The sequence below is a fragment of the Hylobates moloch genome, unplaced genomic scaffold (assembly GCF_009828535.3).
Source record: "Hylobates moloch isolate HMO894 unplaced genomic scaffold, HMol_V3 SCAFFOLD_4, whole genome shotgun sequence".
NCBI classification, from domain to species: Eukaryota; Metazoa; Chordata; class Mammalia; order Primates; family Hylobatidae; genus Hylobates; species Hylobates moloch.
In genome coordinates, this window is record NW_026652279.1 from 102,669,225 (window position 1) to 102,681,848 (window position 12,624).

Genomic DNA, 12,624 nt, shown 5'->3' on the forward strand with positions numbered 1-12,624 from the left:
TTTAATTAAGACCAAGCAATTCTCTCTCTGAACCTTTTGTCCTCCCTAGTCAAAGCTCATCCTGATATTAAGGCAACTTAATCCAAATCCTCACCTTTTGTAGGTTTATTTATAAACTTCTTGTTCTGCCACTTCAATGGACAACACAGCTAAAAAAATTTTAATTTTATAAAAATCATTAAATTCACTCTACCAAAAGTAAGAATTTTATTGTTTGTAGTAACTATGTTTCCAGAATAAAGGCATTACATATTATAATTGGCCTATTAAAATTAGGTGTTTAGCATTAGGCTTATTTCAGTAATAAATCAACTTTAGGTTGGTTCTCAAAATATTTTTCTTAGTACCCTGTCTGAGTCTCTCCAACACGTACACTATTTCTCCCATATCATGTCTTACATTCCCTATGTAACTTGTTTAAAATGAAGTTAATTGTAAAGTCCCAAGAAACTCTAGCCTCGTTCCAGTTCTTTTGTGTGTGTGTGTGTGTTGTGGGGAGGGGGGAAGGAGACTAAAATTAATCTTAGATCCTTTACTCAGTATCTCCTAGATCTTTTTTATATACTGAAAACAGTAATTTGCACATCTTATATAAATTCACTGAAAGCCGATTTAGAAATTCTTCAGTTCAATCCCCTCATTCTGCAGATGATGAAATCTAGATCTAGAGAAGTTAAGTAACTTCCTCAGAGTCACATGCTTTGGACTGAAATGATGTATGATTATGGGACTGCTAACGTTGTCTCATCTACTTGAAGAAGTAGCCCACAATTACAAACATTAATTAACCACATACATTAAAAGGCAGTATATTCTCTAGAACTTTTCAAAGTACTTAAAAATAATTACTTAAGGCATTTAGTGTTGTCTCATTTTACCAAAAAACAAGGTGAATCCCAAAGGTATTACTTCCTTGTTACCATATCAAAGCTAAGGATAAGACTTATTCTTAATGAATTAACTGGTGCTTAAAACATAGTATCATAATTCCTCCAAATATTTCATTATAAATTTTTACTTTTAATAAAGTTTCTCTCATTGTCTTTTAAAGGAAATAATTTTCTGATATGAATAGAAAAACCATAATAAAGTCATTAAAATGAAATTTTCTCTGGATCTCATACCTGTTGTTCATCCTCCATGACGTTACTAGCAAATTCAAATACTAGGTCGTTCTGTTGGACAACAGCAGCCATAATAAAGCATTCCCCTTAGATCCACATGAGAAAAACTCCAAACAGATTCATGTATCAGGCAGCAAAATCCAGTGACCGATTTGGGTAAAAAACCCTCAGCTCTGTCTGTGGAGTAATTATATACCCAAGTTTTCTTTAGGGAGGGTGCTTCAGTTTTCCTGGTTCATTGATATTCTAGTCAAATTGAGACAATTTTTTCTGAAATTTTTCTTCTCTCAAGCTTCTTGGCCTAAAAAACAAAAGCTTAGATTAGTTATGAAAAAGCAATCACTCACTTAGGATATAATAACTGATACAGAGGGCAGTATCGCCAAAGCATTTTTTTATTATTAATGTTTTTAAATAAAATCGACACGACTAATGAACATACGCTCTTTTTAAAAAGTTACATATTTTCTTTGAAGAGTTTGCTCCTGCTAAGATCATCTGTCACTACTGAAAATTATGCCTCTCTCCCCCACTCTCCAGTTAAACTACTGTTTAAGTACTCAATATTAAAAAAAAAAAGGTCAAAAAATCCCAGCAATAATGAGGGTTGTAATCGCAATAAAGGATATATAAACAATTTCCTTCTTTTCACCAACTCAGCAAAGCACATACATAGAAACTGCTACCCAATGAGTAATTTCATAACGTATATATTTTCACCTTTAAGAGGATTTATATAAGGATTTAAAATCAAATACATTTAAAGTTTAGTAAGAACTATTTTTAAATCTTTTAAAAATAAGCAGAAATTAAAGCCCACTCTTTCTGTTCTTTAAAAAGTCTTCTGATAAGTAAAATGTTTTAAAAATTACCATGCTTAAGCCTGTCTTCAGTGGCTTCTTTTTTAATGCACTGAAATGTATCCTTATCTCTAGCATAGGCTTGCAAGCAACAGGAAGGAAACAGCGCTTGACCACGTCATGGCAAATTAGAACATGCAAAGAACTGCACTTTACAATAGTAGAAAAACAGAAACGCAACTTAGTAGTGAAAACAATTTCACAGGGTAGGGACAAAGGCTTTTAAAATGTCTGCCAAAGATGTTTGCCTATTTAAAAAAAAAAGTTATCAATACTAACAAAAGGAAAAAATTCTTTAGGTGTTTATCACAATCTTACTACATTTTCATCAAATGATTATGGCCATAAACGTGGCCTGAAAAGAAAGATACAAAAATAATCACATTAAATAACGTCTAGTTCTTTGAATTAGCATTTACAGGTTTAATACAAACACTCTAAAAAAGAAGTTGACTCCAAGGAAAGGATGGCCAGTAATTTCCTAATAATTTTAAAGAGACAAGTCTGGGGATGAAGCTGACCTAGTGAATCAGTTTCCCTGAAAACGTAAATCCAGCTAGTATGTGCCAGCCAAATCACTTAATCGGTTTCCTAATTTCTGTAAAGCCAAGTCCCTATGTGTTCTGGGCGTTAGGGGTCATCATGGATGACTGTGATTTTCCTAGCAAGAACTCAAAATAAAATAAGAATTAAGAATCCAATTCAGACAATATTTCTACTCACTACACTAAATTCCAACCCAGCAAATTTCCCATTCTCATCCACTCCCTTTTAACAGGAAGTTTAACTCTAACACTGGGAAAGTATTTTTAGCACATTCAGGTGGTTTTTGAGCAATGTACCATACCTAGAAGAGGGGAAAAAAAGTGTTTTGATATAAATTGATCACAGATAGATACATTTGGCCTTGTACTTATTATTATTTATAATACCTTTTTCCTTAAATTATTATCCAACCCAATTCCTCTATAGTAGACCTGCCTTATGTTCCTCCACACAAACTATTCAATCTTGCCTCTTTTCTCAACTTCTGTTATTTCCCATGCCTGCAACACACCCATCTTCTACTTGCCAGCATTCAATCCCATCTTTTCCATTCAATGCTCAAGCCCCATTTATTTCACAAAGCCTCCCAACATCTATGCCTCAAACTACAAGGACTGCTCCCTTCAAAAACACAGCAATTACTGCCTGTAGAACCAATTTACCATGAATTGTAGTACAGTGTCTTACATTTGAAAACTGTGTCCCCTTAATTCAACTGAATACATGTTTGAGTACCAATTATTTGCAAGGCAATGTGCCAGGCACCAAGACAACTGAAGCAAAACCTCTTCTGGGGAAATAACCATTGTCTAAAATTTCTTCTGTACCTCCCAAACCTGTGTGCCCACAGTGATGACAAAAAGGATTATACTGATGACAAATAACTGTTTTAAATATCTTATCAGGCCAGGCACGGTGGCTTACACCTGTAACACCAGCATTTTAGGAGGCTGGTGGGCAAGGAGTCACTTGAGACTGCAAGTTCAAGACCAGCTGGGGCAACATAGCAAGACCTCGTCTTTACAAAAAATAAAAAATTAGCTGGCTGTGTTGGTGTGTGTGCATTTGTGATCCTAGCTACTCAGGAGGCTGAGGCAGGAGGATCGCTTGAGCCCAGGAGTTCAAGGCCATAGTGAGCCATGACTGCCACTGTACTCCAGCTTGCATTACAGAATGAGACTCTGTGTTCAATAAATAAATATCATTAGATATTTAAGCTATTTCTACAAATATCCTTTATTTAAAAAAGAATAACTGACGTACTCCTGATAAAGAGGAAACTATTATCATAAGTTTGAAAAACCAGAGTAAGAAAATACAACCAGAATCAAGGATGTTTGCTGATACAGAAGTTTCTCTGTAAAAGATTAGGTTCCAGAAGGCTATTTCAAAACCCATTTGTTCATAAATGCAAAATGACATTGTGCCAATGGCCAGTGTGAATACGTCTAGGTAAACTTAAGTTTCACTTTCTTTTCCACTGCTATCATGTACCTTTTCGTACCAGCACTTCCACACGGCTACTGTGCTTTAACAGTTGTCTTTCAGAAATCTAAAAAATCAGGATAAGCAATCAACATACCCACACCTTATGTACATACTAACAACTAATAGTAATAAATCAAAACTGAAATGGCTCCCCACAATCACTAAGCCACTTACTGTGGCAGAAAAAGACACTTTTGCTCTGGATGTAGCTTTTGCTTATTTCTATAGAGAAGTCCATAAACTGAAAATGTGTAAGTAAAGAAAAGCATTTTACTGGCTTAATCATGCCTTTGATTCTCTGTCAAGAATCTTTCCTGCTCCTCTTCCTCTCCCCTGTGTACTTATATACCCTTCCGCATCAAGGTGATTCTTGAGAATACATTTTCTGATACCTGATCCAGAGGGAGCACCTGTAGATATCAAAGATTCTTATAAGCTTTGATTACAAAGCCCAGGTATCTTACAATTTTTTCAGTAATAGACAAGACTGAAGATCTAAATCAATGATTCCATTTTTAATTAGTAAATTGGGGTGGTCAAATTCTTACGGTCCATAAGCAAAACAGAACTAAAACTAGAATTCTTGTTTCCTAAATAAGGACTCTCTCTAAAACTGTAATACACAGCTAGGCCTCTAAAATCCACCAAAGTTCTTTCTGCTAAAACAGTTTATAACACAGATTAAGTAAATGCATATGTCAAAATTTTTTTAAATCTCCATCTCTAGGTTCAGCTTCTGAGCTCCAAATCCAGTCACTAAACTATCAGACAAGTCTACATCAGTGCCCCTTGAAGTCAGTGTGTAAAAAACATGTCCAAAACTAAATGCATCATCTAATTCTTCAAATACGCTCTTAGATGGAAAAAAAATATGGGCACTCAGATTAGAAAAAAGGCTTCTGTTCTAACCTAACAAATTGAAAGGTCCTCAGTAAATTTAAAACTTGTTTAAATTTACCCATCCTTAATTATCTATTATAGTCAGGAAGCACTCTGCTGTATTAATAGTTCTCAAACATGTTTTTTTCAAAGTGTCAGTCTTTATAAAGTAACAAGAAAAAACATAAGTGAAACTATTTCTTCATCACACAGACATATGCAGTCAACTTATTTGCAGTTTTCAGAGGGCATTCAGGCAGACATCTACCAGATAATAAAAAATCTTAGGCTGGCTCAGATGTCTCTTAATTGGGTGAGGACCATATTCTTATTCTCCAAGGAGACATGCCACAGGAATACTTAGCAACAAGGTTCCTAACCTCTCATCCCCAAAATAAGCTTTGGAGTTAAAGTAAAATAGTAACACAAAGTTCAGAGAACAGGCTCTGGAGTCAGACCGACTGGGTGCCAATCTTCCACAGTGTGACCTTGGACAAGTTACTTGCTTGGTGTCTCTGTCTCCTCTTTCCATAAAACAGGTATCAGTCTCAAGTTTCCTCCTTCTGTAAAACGGGTAAAGTAAGTAATACCAAAACCTAGAGTTGTTATGTAGATGCAAAAATGCACGTGCAGAATACTTGGCACATAACATGCACTGAATTAACATTAGCTTCTTTAGCGCTGTTAAGTATATGCAAGAAATATGTAACAGGTGCATGCTAGGTAACTAATAATTCCTTAAGTCTCATTTCTGTACTCCCTGGAAGTCTCCATTACCATAGCTATTTGCTAGACTCCAGAAAAAGAACATTATAGCCCATTATCAACAAAACTGTAATTCTATTCCAGTGCTTAAAAGTTTGGCGTCTTTTTAACAAATCCTGTTGCTTCAAGGCTAGGACTTCACTCTGTCTGGCAAGCTTCCCTAACACAGTCCCATTATGCCTCATTCCAAACAAAATGACTTCACTGATGGTAAACACAAAACCCTCAGCCATACTACTAGCTACTATAAACAATTCAAATGGTTACTTGTTTAATTTATTATAGAAGATTTCAGGTACTAAAAAAACATGATAGTCAAAACTGATCACTGATTGAATGTAAATTTAAGATTCCTTCAGAAAGGTTTTTAGACACAAGGATATTAAACCCATGAATTCATAAATATATTTTTAGAAAATCATTGCTCTCCTTTTTTTTTTTTTTTGAGACGGAGTCTTGCTCTGTCGCCCAGGCTGGAGTGCAGTGGCACCATCTCGGCTCACTGCAAGCTCCGCCTCCTGGGTTCACGCCATTCTTCTGCCTCAGCCTCCTGAGTAGCTGGGACTACAGGTGCCCACCACCGCGCCCGGCTAATTTTTTGTATTTTTTAGTAGAGACGGGGTTTCACTGTGTTAGCCAGGATGGTCTCGATCTCCTGACCTCGTGATCCACCCGCCTCGGCCTCCCAAAGGAGGGATTACAGGCGTGAGCCACAGCACCCGGCCGAAAATCATTGCTCTCCTTTTAAGTTACTATGGTACCAACTGTTTATGGTGAAAATTAATAAATAGTTCGGTGCCGTGACTCACGCCTGTATCCCAGCACTTTGGGAGGCCGAGGCGGGTAATTACCTGAGGTCAGGAGTTCGAGACCAGCCTGAACAACATGGTGAAACCCCATCCCTACCAAAAATACAAAAAAATTAGCCGGGCATAGTGGTGAGCGCCTGTAATCCCAACTACTTGGGAGACTGAGGCAGGAGAATTGCTTGAACCCAGGAGGTGGAAGCTGTGGTGAGCCGAGGCGCACCACTGTACTCTAGCCTGGGCAACAGAGCAAGACTCCGTCTCAAAAAAAAACAGAAAGAAAATTAATATATAAAGAGAATCAAACAAGCAAAAAGGTTTTAGATCAGACAATTCTGGGATAAAGAAGGTGAAATATACCAGCTTAAAGCAATGACATGGTTGAATGACTTCTCTAATAAAGTATGTAATTCAGACTGTGTCTGTTTATGTACATATGGCATATTTGTAGGTTGGCAGTAACTAAAAAACTGGAATGCTACAGTAACTCTAGACACCAAGTAACTGAACAGAAAGAACTTTCACAAGATGTGGTAACCTAATAAAGGGCTCTTTTCAATATATACAGATAGTCATGATAAGAAATGCAATATTTGGAAAAACCATTGAAAAAATATAACAGAAATGAAAGAAAACAGAGTAAGAAAGTGAGAGAAAAGAAGTGAAGTTATACAAAGTAGAAATGAGAAGCAAGCAATAAACCCATAATCTGTAATGACTGAATTCCTGTGTGATGGACCACAGTTTGGCCTTTTAAAAAATCTGTTTTCTATTATAATATGGTAGAAGGCTCTATATTAGCTCCCAGCAGAAATGAAGTCAGTGGTATGAAGATAAATTGCACACAGTCTTCCAAAGTTGCCAATTCTCAATCTAAAAAGTGTGAAATCACAGGATATTAGAGCTGAAAAAGATCTAAGGATTACCTAGGACAACATATTCACTAAAAAGATAAAGAATTTAGGCCTAGAGCATTCTGATGTGTCCAAGGACACACAGCCAGTTAGTGGCAAAGAAAGCAAGAAAAGCTCAGATTTCCTACTGGTACCTTTGTATGTATATGTATATTAATAGAACTTCATTAATATTTTTCCCTTAGCAGAATATCTGGAAAAATAAGAAATCCCCTAGACAAATACCTAGCAAAAGTACCTTACCATACCCCAGTACAACTGTCAATTAAAATGCTTTTATATATTATGCTATCTCTTGATACTTGGGATAAATCATTTTCAACCATATTTTTAACTGAAACAACTGGCGCAGAGTTTGTAGATTTCCCTATTTACTACTTTAAATCTTAGAGTTTTACTATTATCTCCCAAGTTTACTATTTCATATCATCTTGCCTTACATTTTCGCTCAGCCTAAAAAGTAAAAAGGAAACATGTATAAGCCTTTTTAGAAGGCTACCACAATTTAGTAACTCATTAAAATACTTCAAAATAGATTTGTACTGATATTTTTCTCTCTAGTTCTTTTTTTTCTTTTTGAGACAGACTGTTGCTCTATCACTTAGGCTGGAGTGCAGTGGCACGATCTCGGCTCACTGCAACCTCCGCCCGGGTTCAAGTGATTCTCATGCCTCAGCCTCCCGCGTAGCTGGGACTACAGGTGTGCACCACCACGTCTGGCTAATTTTTTAATTTCAGTAGAGGCAGTGTCTCACTATGTTGCCCAAGGTGGTCTTGAACTCCTGAGCTCAAATGATCTGCCCACCTCAGCCTCCCAAAGTGCTGGGATTACAGGCATAAGCCACTACATGTAGCCTTTCTAGCTATTTTAAATACAGTATTATTGCTAGAATTTACATTAAAATATGCAAATATGGAAAAAACCATAAAGAAACATCCCAAAATGTAGGTATAGTTAAGAAACCAGAGTTGAACTTTCCCAAAAAAGAATAGTCATACTTTCTCAGTTCCTGCTTTCTCTAAACCAGGTACTCCACACACAAAATTGAAGGGAAAAAACACAAGTTAATGTCACAAGGCAAACAAATCATTTCATTGCACTCAGTGTTCTCATAATTGAAAATGTTTCTATACCCCAACTTTTCATTTAAATTTTTTCAAATATTCAGTGAATTTAAGAAAGTTGAGAGAAAGTTTAAAACTATGTTTTTGCAATCTAAACAGATACCATGTATTTACTATGAATATATTTTAGGTAGGTATGCAAGATAGCTACTTAAAATTAAGCATTCTTTTTTTTTAATTAATTTTTTCATTGTTGAATTCTTTATTAATTCAAAACATTTTAAGTCAGTGTAATGCACACGCATTTTACACTAACATCCATAGATTTCCACAATATAGTAAAATGAAAACAGCTCTATTTTGATTTACTTTGAAAACTCAAAGAAAGCTACCTAGTTTGAGACTTCTGAATTTTTTTACATTATTGTCATGCTCAAATTCTACTACATGGTGAAAATTCTAGCATTTGCCAGAAGTATATTATTGTACATAGGTAAAATGATAAAATTGATTCTAGGAAGGAGGAATTAAAAAAACCAGAAAAGCTTAAATTGGAGGAAACACAATCTGGATTAACTATTCAATTTATTGAGTACCCACTGTTATTCTGGCATTGCAAAATAACCAAGTGTGGTGTCTCTTAAGTTGTATTCATGCATTTAAAACTTCTTTATTGTCCACTAATAAATATTGGTGGAATACAATATATGGTTATAGATTAAGTATGATGAACGTGGTAGTAAAAATTTATACACATTTGACATATAATTTTACAAAACCAAACACATTATTTAGCAAACATTTAAAAATCATATACAAGAAACATATTTATGACAAATAGGTTAAAGCCGGCGGGAAATACATTAGGTCTTTCACATTATTTCAATATTCAGTGTTCACTGACTAGTGGAGGGCAATAGAGAAATGCACTAAGCAAAACTGCCAGTTTAAAGTTACGTTACCTCTTATGACAATTAGTAAGACTAAGATATTTAATATTGAAAGTATATGGAGGATTATTGTAATTATTTACACAGATAGTTCAAGGGAAAAATTCACTTTCACCTCTATGAGGTGAATATTCAGGCTAAGACTTTTGGACTTTTATTTTTCTACTTTACTGTATTTTCTTTATAGCATGTATTAGTAATCACTTAATGGAAACTAGTATCAGAGTTGAAGAATCTGCTCAGAATTTGTTTAGCTCAGTGTAAATGTCCAGAAATTTTACCTTCAATATAATCTCTTTAAAAATGTATTATTTTGGCCAGGTGCAGTGGCTCACACCTGTAATCCCAGCACTTTGGAGGCTGAGGTAGGTGGAATGCCTGAGCTCAGGAGTTCGAGACCAGCCTGGGCAACACAGTGAAATCCCGTCTCTACTAAAAATACAAAAATTAGCCGGGCTTGGTGGCATGTGCCTGTAGTCCCAGCTACTCGGGAGGCTGGGGCAGGAGAATCGCTTGAACCCGGGAGACAGAGGTTGCAGTGAGCTGAGATCACGCCACTGCACTCCAGCCTGGTGATAGAGCGAGACTCTGTCTCAAAAAAAAAAAAAAAGTGTTACTTTACAGTGGAGAAACATAATAGATGCTAACTCAGCTAAGTGATCAAGGTTAACATCAACAGCTAAGAGTAGCCTAAAGTTTGAGAGACTGTCACAGCTAAGAGGAGTCCTGATGATGGCATGTACCTTTGATATCATGTGATAAGCATGGCACTTTACCTTTGTGTTCTTCCAAAAACCAAAAACCCATGTCTAGTCATGAGAAAAACATCAGACAAATCTCCACAGAGGGACATTCCACGAAATACCAGTTTATTTCTCAAAACTGTCATCAAAAACAAGGAAGGTTTCAGAACTGTCACAAGTAAGAGAAGCCTAAGGAAACATGACAACTAAATGTAATGTGGTATCCTGAATGGGATCCTGGGACAGAAAAGGGACCTCAGGTTAAAACTAAGGAAATCTGAATAAAGTATGAACTTAATGACCAATACTGGTTTATTAATTTTGACAGATGTCCCATAGGTCTGTAAGGGGAACTTTCTATTTAGTTTTTCTGTAAATATAAAACTACTCTAAAATTAAAGGTTTCATGGACACATTACTATTTTAAATTTTATTTTTATTGTAAACATTTTTATTTTTTCTTAGAGTCAGGGTCTCACTTTGTTGCACAGACAGATCTGGAACTCCTGGGCTCAAGTGATCCTCTCGCCTTAGCCTCCCAAAGTGCTGGGGTTATAGGCGTGAGCCACCATGCCCAGCCTGTTACCACCTTTTATTAAGTTTTTATTTTTATTGTAAAATTGTTAAAGGAAATCATACTACCTTAATATTAAAAAGTGTTTTCTAATTGTCAATCTCTTATATCTTAGTCTTAGGCCTATAACTCATTTATATATTTAGCAAATAACTTGATATTATTTCTGTCCTTGGGACGTTGTTTTATTTCCTTTGGAAATAAAATTTTCAAATGACTTCTCTTGTTTAAACTTCAATTTTAACCTACAATTGTATATCTATCTATCTATGTATCTATGTCATTGAAAGAAACATTTCTATAGGTTTGAGGTGATGGTGAACTGAAAGTAGTGATTTGGGATCACATTATTGAGCAAAGCAATAACACTGATAAAGTGTTCCATCTTAAAATATGATTATATGTTTTGATGAATAGTTAAATCAGATGTTTAATGTATGTTTTGGAAAAAAATAGGGGAAAGCGCATTAAAATGACATTTAATACAAGCATAAAATAACAATTATTGAGTTGAACTCTGATAAAATGTCACATTTTATTCTTTCCATGTTTGTTTTATTTAATGCTCACAGCCATCCTGATAATTAAGTATTTTATTTGTCACTTGCAGATGAGAAAATGAACTCACAGAAGATAAACGATTTGCCCAAAGTCACATGAGACAGAAATGTAACTTGAAATCAAATTTGTAATTTTAAGTTCCTGATGTTTTTACACTATGCTCCCTATGTGCATCTGTGGACACACATTTCCATTAGTAAGCATTGTAGGTGGCATTCTTTCAATACAGCAATAAGAGCTAGATCTTTAGAAAAGAAACGTATCCAAGCTTAGGACAGAAACACAATCTGTTTTTTATTCTAAAATGTTTGTTTCTAACTGTTTAAAAGCTGTTATGCAGTGATAGCAGTTAGGTATAAGTCAACAGTTTTAAAATTCTAAAATTTCTTAAATGAGATTTAATATGAGAAATAATGAAGGAAGAATGAATTTCACACTGCACATGACATATTTAAAAATATTACATTTGGTTATTGTCATCAATGCTTGATAGTGTTCCTTTTCCCTACTCATCTTAGAGCTTTCGTCATAGGAATAAAATCAATTCCCAAACTGGGACCTTCTATCAGTTAGGGCAACATTTTGCCTTTTGTAGTGTTTTCGTTACAGTCAAAGTCTTGAACATCCCCTTGAATTCATCTGAAAAGATGTTACTTGGGGCTGGAGAGAACTATACATGTGAGGATTAGGATCCAACAAATTTCTATTGATCACCTCTCTAACTCAAGAATTCTCTAGCTCGAGAATCAAGACTGACCTCTTTTGGTGATAGTATAGAAATGTAATCTTATATATCATTCTAGCCTTTTCTCTTTTCTTTGATTACTTTTTGTTCTGTTCTTTCTTTAAGTCTTCACAGGCAAGCCAGAAAAGTAGGTTCTCTTCGTTGTATTCTGTTCAGAGGAACTCTCTGAAAAGGTTTCTTCCTGCTGGGGCCGCCTTTATCATCTTGTCAAAATTTTGAGACCAGGGCAATACTTCCTCTGCAGTGGAGTTTTGGCATTCCTCTAGGACCTGGATACTCTCCATTTTTGTACTGTGTGTGGTTCTTCCTGCATTTTCCCCTCTTTCTTCATTTCTAACAGTGAGGCAGGAGCAGCTGCAACAACAGCACCAACAAAAGCAACAGATGTTGTTGGGCCTCTGGTTTCCAGGCGCTTGAGACGCAGCAGGTGTTCCTTCACTCTGGGACTGCTGCCTTTTTCACATTTCAGCTACTTCAGGACCCAACTGGCCAGGTGCCTGGAGGTGTGGGCAGCGCGCTGATGGGTCCGAGGGGAGCGGGGCTGGGCGGCTCTGTCCTCTAGCGGAGCCGGTTTGCTACTATCCGCCCAATTTAAGCACCCAGC

At 36.0% G+C, this 12,624-nt stretch overlaps 1 protein-coding gene and 1 pseudogene across 5 annotated transcripts in view; both read right to left on the minus strand.

The window, feature by feature from the left end:
• ELF1 (E74 like ETS transcription factor 1) overlaps positions 1 to 12,624 on the minus strand; it is a 125,596-nt gene that overhangs the window by 44,752 nt on the left and 68,220 nt on the right. For 3 of the 5 annotated variants that reach the window (XM_058437809.1, XM_032150741.2, XM_032150743.2), the window contains one exon: positions 1,125 to 1,425. In XM_058437809.1, the coding sequence (XP_058293792.1) occupies positions 1,125 to 1,196 (72 nt within the window). In that variant the 5' untranslated portion in view covers positions 1,197 to 1,425. Of the gene's footprint in view, positions 1 to 94; positions 152 to 1,124; positions 1,426 to 1,996; positions 2,072 to 12,624 lie in introns of those variants that run through there. The other 2 variants (XM_032150742.2, XM_032150745.2) reach the window with 2 other exon arrangements.
• On the minus strand, positions 4,728 to 12,499 carry LOC116467198 (regulator of G-protein signaling 17-like; annotated as a pseudogene).